The sequence below is a fragment of the Diachasma alloeum genome, unplaced genomic scaffold (genome assembly GCF_001412515.2).
Source record: "Diachasma alloeum isolate Michigan unplaced genomic scaffold, Dall2.0 Dall_scaffold_00194, whole genome shotgun sequence".
Classification (NCBI taxonomy): domain Eukaryota; kingdom Metazoa; phylum Arthropoda; class Insecta; order Hymenoptera; family Braconidae; genus Diachasma; species Diachasma alloeum.
In genome coordinates, this window is record NW_021680359.1 from 1,983,420 (window position 1) to 1,999,435 (window position 16,016).

At 35.8% G+C, this 16,016-nt stretch overlaps 1 protein-coding gene and 2 long non-coding RNA genes across 6 annotated transcripts; 2 read left to right on the top strand and 1 right to left on the bottom strand.

Moving 5' to 3' along the window:
- The first annotated feature begins 354 nt into the window (after positions 1 to 354).
- Positions 355 to 8,900, top strand: LOC107048532 (USP6 N-terminal-like protein). 2 transcript variants are annotated; one of them, XM_015271737.1, is made up of 6 exons: positions 355 to 502; positions 563 to 905; positions 1,326 to 1,649; positions 2,609 to 2,796; positions 4,343 to 4,824; positions 6,434 to 8,900. In XM_015271737.1, exons 2-6 carry the CDS (start codon positions 721 to 723, stop codon positions 6,986 to 6,988), a joined length of 1,734 nt encoding a protein of 577 aa, XP_015127223.1. In that variant the 5' UTR covers positions 355 to 502; positions 563 to 720; the 3' UTR covers positions 6,989 to 8,900. The 2 variants fall into 2 exon arrangements, with proteins under 2 accessions (XP_015127223.1, XP_015127224.1); XM_015271738.1 differs by having other exon boundaries at positions 685 to 905.
- A 1,414-nt stretch (positions 8,901 to 10,314) lies between these two features.
- Positions 10,315 to 12,842, top strand: LOC107048535. Of its 2 annotated transcripts, none has more exons than XR_001461687.2 (4): positions 10,315 to 10,991; positions 11,388 to 11,835; positions 11,947 to 12,212; positions 12,315 to 12,842. It is a non-coding gene; the product is annotated as an uncharacterized LOC107048535 (long non-coding RNA). The 2 variants fall into 2 exon arrangements; XR_001461688.2 differs by having other exon boundaries at positions 11,947 to 12,161.
- A 176-nt stretch (positions 12,843 to 13,018) lies between these two features.
- On the bottom strand, positions 13,019 to 15,812 carry LOC107048536. Of its 2 annotated transcripts, XR_001461690.2 has the most exons (5): positions 15,605 to 15,812; positions 14,952 to 15,456; positions 14,163 to 14,554; positions 13,419 to 14,050; positions 13,019 to 13,197 (listed from the first exon to the last, which is right to left on the bottom strand). It is a non-coding gene; the product is annotated as an uncharacterized LOC107048536 (long non-coding RNA). The 2 variants fall into 2 exon arrangements; XR_001461689.1 differs by lacking the exon at positions 15,605 to 15,812 and having other exon boundaries at positions 14,952 to 15,577.
- Positions 15,813 to 16,016: the final 204 nt, after the last annotated feature.

Consider the following 16,016-nt stretch of genomic DNA (forward strand, 5'->3'; position numbering starts at 1 on the left):
TAGGAAATTCCTATCCTATAGAATTTATAGCATATCCTCTAGAATTTTTTCATACGCGTATGGTTTGTTGTTAGGTTCAAATTGTACTTGACAAGTCTGTAAGTGAAAAAAAAAGCTTTATTTTCGGGTGTTCTCAACTACGTCGAGGCAGCTTAAGATTTATTGCTTCTTTTCCGTTTACGTGAGTTTTTCAGTTTATTCTCTCAAAATTGATATTCTTCTTTTATGGAAGTAAAATTATGAAGAGTGGTTCAACAGAGATTTTTAATTTTGCCGCGTCACTTCAGTCGATACAGTAGTTATCTATGTATCAATATCGTAACTACTTATCAGCAGCAATATCTATGACTTTACGTTACATCAGTAAACGGCACACGGAGTGTTTGGTGGTTTTCACTTAAAACAAACTCCTACTATGAATAATACTCCAGAAACCAGTGAAACATAAAAGGAAAACGATAAAAAATCATCAGTTGTACACTCAAGGATGCTAGTTACAGTGGTAAGTCACATTTGCTTCCTATCAAATCACAACTGACATCAGTTGTTTCGGATGTTTCAGTGTGTCAGTTACTGTATTAGAATGTCAATGCAACTGAGATGAAAATAATCTTAGACATTTCTCGATAATAAGATGAGCGTGAAGAAAATGAAAAATTAAATATTTGGGGCTTGTAATAAAAGTGAAGGTGGTGCAATTGGTGTGATAAAAGAGGCGGTATGCTTGAGAATATACCGTCGTCTCGTGGAATGAATGAGGAAGAGTTGTTGAAACGATCCGCTGCTGAGCGGGACAGAATTTTCAGTAATTACGATCGTGGGAGAGAGCCTGGTGCACAGATTGATTCATGGGAGGATCCTGGATATGAGGTTTATCACACAACTGACAGATATGGATTCATTCAGTGAGTACTTCATATATTTATTCATAATTCATTATTTTACCCATCACAGATTTATCAAAATTTGATATTGTTATGAAGAATATTGACTGAAATTAGATTTAGTTTATGAGGAGTGGAGCGACATTTTTTTTCATGTTGAGAGGGTCAGTGGAAACGGCGGGAAATATTTGGCTTTAACGGGATTCTTGGAATGTGCTTTTATAGAGAAATTGGGTTCGACATGGAATTCATGAATAATAATGTGGTTTCTAGACGATTATGGATTTTTTTCACACATTTCTTGAGATTTTACTATGAACCATAACTTGTTAACAAGAGGGATGAATGATTATTGAACATCAAGGAGATAAAATAACAAGCAAACTAATGGATGTATATTGCACATATTTTCCATAAAATCTTCTTTCTTTCTTGTCCTAGTGATAAACGATTACCACGTAAACACGAATCGAACGAAATTAAAATGCACCATATCGAGATGGAGAGACTCAAGAAGTGGGAGAAAATGACGAAACACTGGGACAGCCCAGCGACTAAAGAGAAATTGAGGAGGAGGATTTACAAAGGTATACCTGATAGATTCAGGGGTCAAGTGTGGGCTCTATTGCTTGGTATTCAAACCTTAAAACAAGAGCACCCTGGTAAATATGAAGAGATGCTTAATCTTGCCAGACAGTGGTCGACTGAGATACGACAGATCGATGCTGACGTCGCCAGACAATACAGAGATCATATTGATTATAGGTATGGATGTTATTGTTTTTCTCTTCCCAATACCTTTTATCTGCGCGTCTGTTCAAGTAGAACAATATCCCAATTATCAGGAGAAATTTGATACATATGGTTGTGAAGTGAAAGAGCACGATGATATTTTATATTGTAAATATTTTCAAATAGATTAAGATCTCTCTCGCTGTTTAAGAAATTATCGAAAAAGAACTCTCAAAGAATTCGCTGAATATTCTCTCTTGGAATATTTTATTGTTTAAATAATCGCAACATCATTCTTCAAACTTTTATTATGTTTGTCATTACTTTATTACTGAACTGAATTATCCAAAGAAATTCAATTGAGTAGGAGAGTTTATTCATTAATTTTTCGTATATTGAAGAATTAATGACTAAAACTATTTTTCATCACGCTGTGACGAAAAGTGAACTTTTCGGCACGCTCCGCGTGCCTAAAAGTCCAATTTTCGCCACATTGTGATGAAAAATATTGTTCGTAACTCGTGAAAAAATGTTTTTTAGCTCGTGGGATTATATCACTCGCCTTCGGCTCGTGATATAAGCCTCCCACTCGCCAAAAAACACGTTTTTGCACTCGTTACGAAATATACTATTTCTGGTTGAATATTCATATACTTATGAATACATATACTTATGAGACTCAGACTGGAGGTTTAACGGTTTGCATGAATACGTCTTGAAACATACTTTTTTTCAAAGTGATTCATAATATTGGTCATTTCCATCATAAACAGGATCACGAATTACCTTGAACAAAAAAGTATTTCCTAGGGGACTATATCTATCAATCTAAACCTTAATTTGATACGTAGTTTCGTGCACCGGAGTATATCGAATAAGTCTAAACACGCTTTAATGAGAAACGCCAATGTTGTTGGTTCAAGATCGGTTCCAGGCTCCCAGACTACCAGCTAATTCAATGAATTAATAAGTATTTTCTTTTTTTTCGTCAGGGAAAGATATAGCATCAAGCAGAGGTCAATGTTCTACGTATTGGCAGCCTACAGCATGTACAATATGGAAGTAGGTTATTGTCAAGGAATGTCAGTATTAGCAGGCCTGCTGTTGCTCTACATGGACGAGGAGGATGCATTTTGGGGCCTCTCTGTGCTCCTTGCAGATAAGAAGTACTGCATGCATGGTTTGGATGATTTTATACTCTGGAATTTGCTAATTATCCACTGGCCGAACCATTTCTAAACCCTTTTGTTTAATAAGGAGATCCAAGTACATTCTATAATTTTTTTATCGACAGAATTCTTTGCAGATCTGCATTCTAGCCGTGAAGTGATTATGCGAGATACTTTACTTATTTTTACATGTTATAGTTCGTCACATGATGATAACATGGCGGGGAGGATGGCCTGGTTGGTCGAAATCAAGTTTACTTGTTAATTCAAAAAGTCAACTTTATGAAACTTTTTACCGGTCGAAAAAACAACTTGAAAACATTACTTTTTAGGGAGTAGTATGTCTTTGAAACCAAGTGAAATAAGTTTATTTTCATTGGAACCTTTTTCATAGATATATAGGAAACGGAGAAATGCATTCATTCCTGTACACGAATTCTGTTTTCAATTTCTCTATTGTTTCTATATTTGTATTATACATTTTCTCAATCTGAGGGATCCTACGTTCTAATTGATAATTCTCGGATTTCTGCAATTTGACAATTTTTTCAAATTGTTCATAGCTGACAGTCATTTTTATTTTTATTAGTCGTTTTTTTTTTATCTAATTCCATTGGTAGTAATATTACCATGAAGATATTTTGGTACTATATTGGTAGTAATGTTATCGAGAATATTTTTTTTCTTCTCAACCATGATCGATAGACGACTTTTATCACCACCAGAGTAAACTAGAAAAGTTATTTGAGGCATTCAAAAAATTTCAGCAAAATATTTGCACTTTTAGGGTATATTTTCTATGAAGTAATATTTTTAAATTTCTATGCGATAAGATGGGCATCACCGTGACAAATATTTTGAAAAAGAGAAATAAATAAAATTGTTTAAGTGGTTCCAGCGATATTTGCAAACAAAAATTTTTGGGAAATGGCCATATCTCAGTAATCACTCAACTAATCAGGCTGAGCTTTAGCGCAGATTAGTATCTCATTTGTATCAATTAAGAATCAGAATTTCGGCGTTTTTGTAATAGCGGTTCTAGAGTTTTTGATCCAGTTTTGGACATCCGCGCACAGATGCACACATAGTGACACTCTTTAAAAACGTCGTTTCGTTCTTTCATGATATCCGGAATCCATTCCAAGTAAAATAAAAGAATCGAAAGAATCACATTTACAAACTTCCATTCGGAAAGAAAAACTTAAATTTTGGATAAAAATCTTAAAGTAACCATTTTCACTCACATATCATTCACCTGCAGTGAATATCCGCTTAAGTAAAGTATTTTTCAATGCTGTGTTTAAATTACACAGTTTAATACATGATGGACATCGAGAGAGTTGGATTGTTCAATGTATAACCCAATGCTTTCTTGGAGTGTAATATGAGAGCACGAATAAATTTTAAAATTAGAAAATCAACTTGGATTTCCTCCACTTCTGGTTTGTTTTCATTTTTATTTCGAATTTTGATACCTAACGAATTATTACTGCTTTAATGTGCATTTCATATCAAAGTACCAGTAATAACTAATCTATGAACACCCACTTGTTATAGGCTTTTATATCGATGGATTTCCAAAGTTAAATCGTTTCATCGAACATCACGACAAAATAATGACAAAATTCCTTCCAAAATTGAAGCGAAAACTGGACAAGTGTGGCTGTGACTCAATCCTGTATGCACTCAAGTGGTTTTTTGTTGTTTTCCAAGAGAGAACACCAGTGAGTCTTGGCCTGAGAATTTGGGATGTATTCCTGCTGGACGGGGACCGTATTTTATCTGCAATGGCGTACACAATAATGAAATTGCACAAACGTTATTTGCTACCATTGGAGGGGCTCGACGAATTTTGCAATTATCTTCAGATTAAATTGGAGAAAGACTTTCGGTATGATGATGATACTGTCATTAGTGCTATGGAAAGGAATCAGGAAGAGCTCAAACGTGCTAAGTTGGATTATCCTGGAGGACCATTGACTCAAGAATTACCACGATTCCCATTTGGAACATTCAAAGAGCCTTCTTTTACCAGCAAAGTAAGTTTTCTATTGAGCAATTTTTCTATATTGAATTTATAAATGTCAATTTATTGTATGTAATTTGATAGATATAGTTTGATCAAAATTTCTCAACTCGGGTCTGAGTTTAGTAGATTTTATGGCAAAAATTAGCGTGACCCTCTAAGAGAGGTTACAGTGATCCGTTTTATTTTTCATTCCGGATCTCAAAAATGTAAGTGTTAAAGTGCTTAAAAATGATATACAACGGTTATTAACCATTTATTTTAGTAATGAAAATGTTAAATATGAGACAAATACAATTTCCAAGGCGAAAATATGGGTTGTAATAATTCACACAGCCAAACAGAGACCAGTCTCCGTAATTTTACGTGAAAATATCAGTCTGAAATTTTTAATTGAAACTCATTGTCAATAACTTTTGTTTTCTGTTACAAATAGGATGTTAATTTCTATTAATGATGGCCGGGGTTGGGTGATGTTTGAAATTATTAAACTCGCGTTGTTTTTTCTGATTGAATTTAATATAATGTGAGGATATTTACACTATTTACAATAGTTGAGTTTCCGTTATTTTGTTGAGCTTCGATTATTTAGTGAACTGTATGTTTATTTCAGATGATAACGTTCGGTAATAGTTGTTGAATTCCGTGCTGACTTTCTGCGTGATTTTGATGATAACGAACGACGTGGGTTGTTACGAGTACGGTTTATTACTGACTTTTCAGATTTGATAGCGTTCGCCAGTCGGCCCCTCGGTCAAGTTCGGAATTCCGGAATTTTCACGATCTTGAATGACCGACCATATTTGTTAGTTTTGGCTAATTCGAATCGATTCTTATAGAAATGTGGGTCGGATTTCTAACATATTCATTCATCTAAAAACAGGCGGAGTGTATCTAGAACGTATGTGGGCACGATATTGTTTTTTTTTACTAAACTACTTGCTAAAACGAAAAATAAACCACCAGTAAAACCAAGGTACAGGAAATCGCAATTGAAAAAGGCTAAAGAAATGAAAAATGGAATGATTAACGAAACTCTAAGTAGAAACGACGTCTAGAATGCAGCATCCATGCCACGACACCTTGATGAATAATTTTATTCATTAATTGTTGTGTCAGAATCCTAGTCATTATTCGTAAGAAATGCATTTATTGATTGTTATGATTGTGAATTTTGTCATAATTGAATAAGCATGTGGTGTTTTCATGATTTTCTTATAATTGAACATGATTCAACCATCCTGTGGCATTAATAGGGACATGAGAGCCTCGACTTTAATCATTAATTAAAATGAATTTTTCCACAATTGAAAACAAAATGCGTGTGGAATTTTTATGAAAGATTCTGAACTTTGTCTCTAAATCAACCAAGCTCCACTTAGCACCGAAAATATATCCAATCGAGGTACAACAGGGAACGTTGACGGTATAATTCACTATGTATATTGTATAATTGGAACGTGGAGATTACAATTTTTACAGACAGGGTCTAAAGAATGAATTGGTGCCATTGTGTGTAGTAGTACCATTTGGTCAAGAAAATACTGGTGTTGAACTATTTTCTTGAATCTCTATCATCCTCTATCGTCCAGAAAAATTGGAATAATAGAAATTCTTTACAGGTTGGACGAAGAGCGGAAGAATTTTCCGAGGCTCAACTAGTCCTTCGAGAGTCAGTGGCCCAACGGAGAGAGCTAGCAGTGACCGAGGAAACCCGCAACAGTCCAATTCCCAGTGGTAGTGATTTGGGGGGCAGCAAATTCTCTTTCGATCCAAGTATCGATGATGGCACTTCCCCCCATGGTTCTCGTCGTTCCCTAGCCGACACTTCTGTCACTTCAACAGCAGATTTATCAGTGTTTAGTTCAGCGACACGATCGCAAGTCCTCGACAATAGTTTGGATACTCAGAGCAATATATCTGTTGGTTCATCAGGCAGTGGGGGCCTTCCAACTCCTCGTGCTACACCTCACCAGCCCTCACCTGATGTGGTCAGGATCTACGTACCTTATTCACCGCTATCGCCAAATTCATTCAAGGAGGACCTGCAGAGAACCCTTCCACGTTCACTCGAAACTAACAAAATAAGGATTAAAATTGATCCCGATGAAACTCCAATTGTAGATCTCAAACCGTTCTCTCTCGATAATCCAGATGTTGAACTCGATCTGAAATAATTATTACCCTTATTTCATTGAGTTTCTGCAACCAAGTGGTAGAGAATAGTATTCCTATAATAGAAGACATGATTTTGGGGATATTTCTCAAACTAGTGAATTTAGAATAAAATGTCAAGAGATCCGTTTTGTACAGAAAGGAATTTCCCATAAAAAGTTTCTCTTGTCAAAGACTGAAAGAACTATTTCTGTTTCTATTGTATTGAAAAAAATAAGAAATGAGAGAGTAGAGTGAATTTTGTGTGAGATATTTTCAACATTTTGCCTCTCCCGATTCAGTGAAGGGATGAAAAAAGGTTCAATTTAAAACACAACAGTATGATTATAAAATTATCCCATTAGTGGAAGGATACAGAGAAAATTGCAGAAATATTTTCTCGGCGATAAGTTTCCTCCCCTTCATTAACTGTCTCTTGACCTTTCTCCTACAATCACTAGTTTCCCAACAAGGAAAAAGGATAAGCCCAAAAAGTTCATATATTTTCTGACGAATATCTCTGCAACTGAGATGAATGTATCCTTTTCCGGCTCTATCCCTATTTTCTTTTGCTCCCTAGCAGCACCTACATTACGTTGCTGCGAGCTTTTAATTGATTTTGGGACTATTTTGTATTAAGTGCATGGAAATAATTTGTAGTAAAAAAACGTTTACAGTAAATACCATGATTAAACACATCTAGATGAAAATCAGAATATTTTTTACTCAGATGGCAATGGGGCCATTCATATTGAAGGTTTTTGAGAAAATTGCTAAGTGACCATTCTCATAGGTAATTTCATTTTCTACAAAAAAAGCTTTTTTGGTGATTATATCGGGACTTTTCGGTCTCAGAAATATTTTTAAATAAAACTTCAACAAATGTCACTGGTATTGTTTAATATCTTCATTTTTACTTGATTTGGTACTTAGGGAAAGGGATGTGGAATTTTCAGTACGCGGAGACGAAAATCGCTGGTTTAGGTCAATAACATGACCAATTTCAAATACTTTGAAGGAGTTCATTTCTCCAGCTTGACTTTGTCACTAGTTAAATTTTTTGTTCTTGTTTTCTCAAATTTTCCGTAAAAATGATCAAACATGTCTTGAGCACCTTTATTTTATTAAATAATAATCTCGCAAGAGTCACGGAATATTTTTCTCGTGTTATTATTGATTCTTTGAACACTCATCGCTTCGGAGACTTTAAATTTTCACCACTCAACACAGAATCAAACTAGAAACGTTTTAATTGGCTAATACATCGATCATTGAATGAATTAAGGAGATGGAATGAGAATCATTATTTTTAAATCTCTATTGATTAGTATTAATTAATTAATTGATTATAAATTATGAATGTTTCGAATATTCAGATTTTTCCACATTTCATTTTATTTGATTATTGAATTGTGACATGGAAATGAAACTCATTGATATTATTTTTTAATTGTGTATTATGAGACAGAAGATTGTAAAATAATAAACATGCCTATGGAAATTGTTCAATAATTGTAAAGATTAGATCTTGAAATACTTTTCCGTGAATTGCAATTCTTCACAAATAGTAGTGTATAGGATGTGTTTAAATGGCAGTATCTTGACGAAAATAAAGACGAAGTAATTTGAAGACAAAGGGAAAAATAACTTTACAAAACTCAATTGAAGAGTGATATAGTAAGGATTAGAGATAGCGCTCGATATAAATGTGGATAAAATTAATGTAATAAAGTTATAAGTTATTATTCGTGAAAATTACAGAATGTAAGGATTAGAAATGAAATTATTCTTTTTTTCACATGACAATTACGATGATAATTTCGAGTAAAATTCTCTAAGTTGATTTTATTTTTTTAAGTGAATTTTTATTGTAATACAATGCGGCAATGTATTTTTTGAGTGATGAGATTAAAAAAATTGTATTCAAAATTGAAAGAATGAGTTTTTTCTGAAGAAATAGGTAAGAAAAAATTTTTTACTGCAAGGTCTTTTTGTTATTAAGGGGAGACTACTATGAGTTTTAAGGGTATTATGGCGGGGTCCATAGCTGGAAAAAAAGCAGAGTATTCAATGAAAATTGCTGAACCGAATATTCGATCCATTTGAAAGCCGTGTGCAAAATGTCAAAACCCCTACTTAAACAATAATAATGGGAATAATTTTTGAAGTTGCTACTTACCCACGCAGTTGAATGGGGCATCGGTAATTTTTGTGAATTTCCTACGTTATCGATAAATCAATAACGTAGGTAAAGCACTAAAATTACCGATGCCCCATTCAACGGCGTGTATAAGGAGCAAGTTCACAAATTATTCCTATTATTATTGTTTAAGGAGGGGTCTTGACATTTTGCACACGGCTTTCAAATGGATAAAATAATCTGTTCAACAATTTTCATTGAATTCTCTGCTTTTTTTTCAGCTATGGACCCCGCTATAATACCCTTAAAAGTCGCGGGCTCTTGGATTAAGATTTCTCATACATTGAAGTTCGATTATTGGAAACGCTAAATATCAAAACGCCACCTATGAATGGCGGATATTGGGCTGCACACAGACAGTATTCAACCGCATTTGGGCTTGTGTTGGCGTGTATATGGGAACCCTAAAATCGTCCATATTGGTGAAAACGAGCGCCGCCATCGGTAATTAGCGGCCCCAATATATATCCTAGAGAGCACTTTCATGGCGGCCACCGCAAGTGTCATTGTGCACTGCTCATGGGCCTCAGGGTCGGCGCACAATCAAAAAGAACAGGAAATTGAGAACAAACATTAGGAACAAGAAATAAAGAATAAATTTCAAAATTATATAATTCGCGACAGAGATTATAGGGGAGATCAGCAGGGCCAATGTAAAGTTTCAACAGCAAAATTCGTAGCGGTGGCGCATAGACTACGATGGAGCGTACGGAACTGTTGGTATGGTAGGGCCCGAGTCTAAATTTGTCGGTAACCGGAAAGGGGTTCTCAATATGGTAGCTTTCAATACGGTAGCATCCCTATATAAAAGATCCGTGAGGTGAAAAGTGTCATGGCGGAGGTCCATGGGCACTGAACATTCTGATTGGTCGAATGGAATGGCAAGTGTCATGACGGTCCGGGAATTATCCAAATGTCATGTTAGATGGCGCACGCATACTTTTTCAAAGGGAGTCATTAGTTCTCACACAAATTAATAATTATATAAAATGTGTAGCATAATTAAACTATATCATTCCAGTAGAAAATAGTAATAATTTTTATCATTGATATTCAAAAAAATGTTAAAACGCCACAACTGTGATGGTTTACATCAGTGATTGGCGGTAGTAATGCTGAAGATAGGAAACTTCATTGTTCCAATCAGAGATAATAGGGGAGATTGACCCCCAGGTACTTAGCCGGAATAGGTCACTAATTAGAAAAACGACCTCATGTACTCGATTGTACATCGTTAGTACATGATTGTACAGTGATTTTTTTTGTTTGTACACCCACCAATTAATTTAAAAAAATTAATGAAGTTTTGGCATGATTCTAGCCGACAAAAATTTCAAACTGTTCAATCAGCTCAAGTTAGGGGTCTATCTCAAAGGAAATCGTTTGTACATTACGAATTTGATATTATTATCGTTTGTACAATCATCATTTATTAGTTAAAGCTGCGGTAAGTAATCATTGTCAACCCCCCCCTCGCCCAGCAGATCATTGGTAGTTCCTACGTTATCGACATTAATATTTACATACACTCTGGTCCGTTGTTTATATCGTTGTCCATATTATTATTCCATTATTTATCCCAATAAATGAACATTGAATGCTTCGAAGTTACAGTTTATTAAGCATCAATGGGTACATTCGTTTTTTTTTCGAGCACGGAGGAATACTTGTGTGCAGTGTTCTATCACCTTGCATTCTGACAGGTAGAAAGGGTTATGGTTGATTACAATCATTAGCAAAAAATTTACTAATGATTTGCACCAGGAGAAGGTCCGCCGATGTTGGCACATGCCGAGTGATTTCTCTCTTCGAGGGAGAAATTGGCAGTAAGTAAAATTGATTTTATTCCAAATTCAATCATTCATTCTCTTAATTTTTTTACAGTCGATTCCTTGTAAAAATTTCGTATAAATAAATGACATTAAATTTCTCATGCGCAAATTTTATATTTTCATTCAGTTACTTTCATTTGATTGATTCATTTTCCCTTTTGGAAGGCAAAATTCAATTTCACCGTTTATTAAGGGAAACTTGAATAAAACCTCAGACAAAATTCGTTTTTTTTCCAAGACTTGATCAGTAATGGCTGAATACCTTGCTCCCAAAAAATAAAAAAATTCTCTTAGACTCATCTCCCCGGCACCCATCTCACTAGGAGATTTTTCCACCGGAAGGACCTTCTAATGAACATCATGATTCTTTCATTTTTATGAATCTTTCAGATCAGATTAAAGTCAGAAGACCGACGAAGATGATTCATAAACATGCCCAATTCTTCGCAGTCAGGCCGGAGATGTTGAAGTCTGGGTGGCTGAAAGATATTCCGGAGCACTTGCTGGGATTTGAGAAGCAGCTTGGAAGGCTGGAGATGTTCTTGTCCGCAAAAATACCATCTTGGAGGGCTCATCAGTCTTGACTGATGCTGTGGTCGATCCCAGGATGTTCCTCGTGCAAACCGATGAGTCCGAGGGACCGTCCTTTGGGACGATTTTTGGAGTTGTGGGGGCTCAGGGAAATTCATGTGGGGCTGTGGCTGGGGCTGGTGCTGAGTGAGGAGGGCAACTTGGCAGTCATCACGCAGGCGTTGAAGTGCTCAGCTGCTGTTGTCCAGGTGACACCGTATGGGAGGATGAAGGGGGAACTCGCTGGGAAGCTGAGGAGGCACTGCAGGTAGGTCATGGCCTGGAAAAACTCAATTAACTTTTTTTTTCTAGTAATTTTGAGGTTTTTTTTACAATTCTCCATGGAATTACGATTTTCATATACTTTCTACTCCACAAGGATCCAACAGACCGAGTAGTCGCCCTCTCCGTCTTCGAGGCCTCCGCCAATGTCGAGAATATGACTCCAGACGTTCTGGACATCCTCTTCAGAAAGTCTGACGATACAAACCTCTCGAAACGCCCCCATCACAAACCCCAAGCGATGGAGAAAACAATGAAGAGGTCAACTGCTTCGGTCTAGAGTCCTCTCTGAATGATCATGATAAATTTTCTGTAATTTATTTGAATTTATATTGATTACGAACTTCTCCAAGATTCTCTCTTGTACGTCTCAGTATTTATTCCGTTGACTTGAATTCAAACCTGATTTAAATATATCTTGGAATTCAGACGATTAAAAATAACAATATACAATTATTCCATCAGATTATCTGGACTCGTCGCATATGATCAGAAGTACGATCACTTCGTAGCCTATTGTCGTCGTCGTACTGGCAAATGGGAATGCCATAATGGACTACTCAGCAAAGTGCAACCTGTCAGAGGAAATCCAACAATTCGACCTGAATGCGCACTGTTTTTGATCAATCCAGATGAATTGTAGTCTTCAGTCGTAATAATCAAGAAATTATTAGGAGGAATGAAAAAAAAAATCACTTTTTTCTGTATGATTACGAAAATGTATTTTAGCACATCAAGTAATTGAAAACTAATTTCTATTTGAAACTGTTATCTGTGAACAAATTCACATAGTTATAGACAAACTAGATTTAGTTATTGAAGCAGAGGCGTGTATGCAATCATTACGTGGTATAATTAGAGTGCAAATGTACAGTGTACGTGTTATACGTAAGAATAACATTTTTTATAACAATTATTGTCCGGTAGGATTATTTCTAATACGTGTACACAATCTTCCTAATGAATGACATCTATGATAATTATTCTTTTCAATTAATCAATGTTTTTTTCATGACTCATTTTAAAAAATGTTGCAGAGCTTTGGAGTAATAGTTCATGGAGTTTATTGCAAGATAAATTGATGATCGGGTTCACTTTACCTTAAGAATAATTGAAATATTAAAAACACATGGAATTTTCAATTCAATGTCAAAGATAGAAGCAAAGCATCAGTTCTAATAAACACTTTATTTCTCTCATATTTTGTGAAAAAAAAATGATAAAAGTAGAAATGTATTGTATCTCTCTAACAAATGACATAATTTTTGAGATTTGGAGAAGTTTCTCTCATCCAGGGCGCCTAGTTTCCCTTGTGATACCTCTCATTTAAGCCAGAAATTCGTTTATCCTGAAATTAAAAAAATATATTTTATAAAAAAAAATTATTATTCATTATCAATAATAAAAATGATAAAATTTCAGAATAGTTTGTGTAATGATTTTATTTCAAATATTCATTATTTCTTCTCATTTTTTTATTGATTATTTCTTGACACAGCGAAGGGGTCGTTGAAAGTTATGGTTTTTGAGCTTTTTTATGGCAAATATAATGCTACTGGGATTACTTACTCGAATATCTCGTTCAGGCATGGTTTTAGTGAAAAATATGAAACTATCTTTCTTCTTGAAAATTGAATTTGCTGAAGAATATGTAGAGTGAAATTTTCCGCTGAAGTCAACAGTTAACGAGATATTGGCAAAATTAGTTGTTGAAAATTGTTTTTTTTTTATTTTATTGAAATTTTATTTTGATTTTCTTTCTATCAGGAACTCCTTGATGAAGAGTATTAGATGAAACTTGAAGAGAATTCTCCCTCGAGGCAGTTTATCAGAGCCCCCAGAAGTTTGAACGGCTGCAGTCTCGCTGGTGCGTGAATTTTTTTATCTGAGATGTTATTCAGAGAGATCTGGATTAGAAATGGGGAGTCCTCCGTATCTCTACGAGGTCCAGTCGACTCTCTCAGACATTCTGGCACATCAGAATCATTCAGCGAGGACTCTCGATCGGAGCAGTCGACCTCTTCGTTGTTTTCCCCATAGCTTGGAGCCTGTGATGGAGGGGATTGGGGGCTTTGCAGGCGTTTCGAGAGTTTCATATCGCCAGACTTGCTGAAGAGGATCTCCAGGATCTCTGGAGTCATATTCTCGACATTGGCGAAGGCCTCGAAGACGGAGAGGGCGACTACTCGGTCTGTTGGATCCTTGTGGAGGAGAAAGTATATGAAAATCGGAATTCCATGGAGAATTGTAAAAAAAAACCTCAAAATTACTAGAAAAAAAAAGTCAATTGAGTTTTTCCAGGCCATGACCCACCTGCAGTGCCTCCCCAGCTTCCCAGCGAGTCCCCCCTTTATCCTCCCATACGGTGTCACCTGGACAACAGCATCTGAGCACTTCAACGCCCACATGAATTTCCCTGAGCCCCCACAACTCCAAAAATCGTCCCAAAGGACGTTCCCTCGTACTCATCGGTTTGCACGAGGAACATCCTGGGATCAACCACAGCATCAGTCAAGACTGATGAGCCCTCCAAGATGGTATTTTTGCGGACAAGAACATCTCCAGCCTTCCAAGCTGCTTCTCAAATCCCAGCAAGTGCTCCGGAATATCTTTCAGCCACCCAGACTTCAACATCTCCGGCCTGACTGCGAAGAATTGGGCATGTTTATGAATCATCTTCGTCGGTCTTCTGACTTTAATCTGATCTGAAAGATTCATAAAAATGAAAGAATCATGATGTTCATTAGAAGGTCCTTCCGGTGGAAAAATCTCCTAGTGAGATGGGTGCCGGGGAGATGAGTCTAAGAGAATTTTTTTATTTTTTGGGAGCAAGGTATTCAGCCATTACTGATCAAGTCTTGGAAAAAAAACGAATTTTGTCTGAGGTTTTATTCAAGTTTCCCTTAATAAACGGTGAAATTGAATTTTGCCTTCCAAAAGGGAAAATGAATCAATCAAATGAAAGTAACTGAATGAAAATATAAAATTTGCGCATGAGAAATTTAATGTCATTTATTTATACGAAATTTTTACAAGGAATCGACTGTAAAAAAAATTAAGAGAATGAATGATTGAATTTGGAATAAAATCAATTTTACTTACTGCCAATTTCTCCCTCGAAGAGAGAAATCACTCGGCATGTGCCAACATCGGCGGACCTTCTCCTGGTGCAAATCATTAGTAAATTTTTTGCTAATGATTGTAATCAACCATAACCCTTTCTACCTGTCAGAATGCAAGGTGATAGAACACTGCACACAAGTATTCCTCCGTGCTCGAAAAAAAAACGAATGTACCCATTGATGCTTAATAAACTGTAACTTCGAAGCATTCAATGTTCATTTATTGGGATAAATAATGGAATAATAATATGGACAACGATATAAACAACGGACCAGAGTGTATGTAAATATTAATGTCGATAACGTAGGAACTACCAATGATCTGCTGGGCGAGGGGGGGGTTGACAATGATTACTTACCGCAGCTTTAACTAATAAATGATGATTGTACAAACGATAATAATATCAAATTCGTAATGTACAAACGATTTCCTTTGAGATAGACCCCTAACTTGAGCTGATTGAACAGTTTGAAATTTTTGTCGGCTAGAATCATGCCAAAACTTCATTAATTTTTTTAAATTAATTGGTGGGTGTACAAACAAAAAAAATCACTGTACAATCATGTACTAACGATGTACAATCGAGTACATGCGGTCGTTTTTCTAATTAGTGACCTATTGCGGCTAAGTACCTGGGGGTGAAATAGGATCTTTCTTACTGCGACTGACCACCGAGGAGAACGAATCAACCACAATTAATTTGACCGGTGTTTCCTTTATAAAAAAAGCATGCATTGGAAACTGCCATGGCGGAGAACATGTAAAAAGTATCATGGCGGCGCATGAAGGACGCATTCTCATGTGAACTTTCATGAGAATGAGCAATGCGGCCGCGACGGCACTGTTCAAGAAAACCCGCGTAAATTACAAATCAGATTCTCTATGTGAAATGAAAAATTGTTCGAATGATGATTGATAATTGGATAACTTGAAAGCCAAGAATGGAATGAAGCAAGTGGGAAATTACGTTTATCATCATATAGTATTGTTATTTTTGCTTATTGTTATATTTGTCACACATGCAGTCAGTCAAAAATATGTTTC

Bases quoted from the DNA above. Each gene is read 5' to 3' on its own strand.
- LOC107048532 (XM_015271737.1), top strand. From the start codon at position 721: ATGCTTGAGAATATACCGTCGTCTCGTGGAATGAATGAGGAAGAGTTG. The intron at 906-1,325 runs GTGAGTACTTCA...TTCTTGTCCTAG, and splicing joins GACAGATATGGATTCATTCA to TGATAAACGATTACCACGTA. The intron at 1,650-2,608 runs GTATGGATGTTA...TTTTTTCGTCAG, and splicing joins AGAGATCATATTGATTATAG to GGAAAGATATAGCATCAAGC.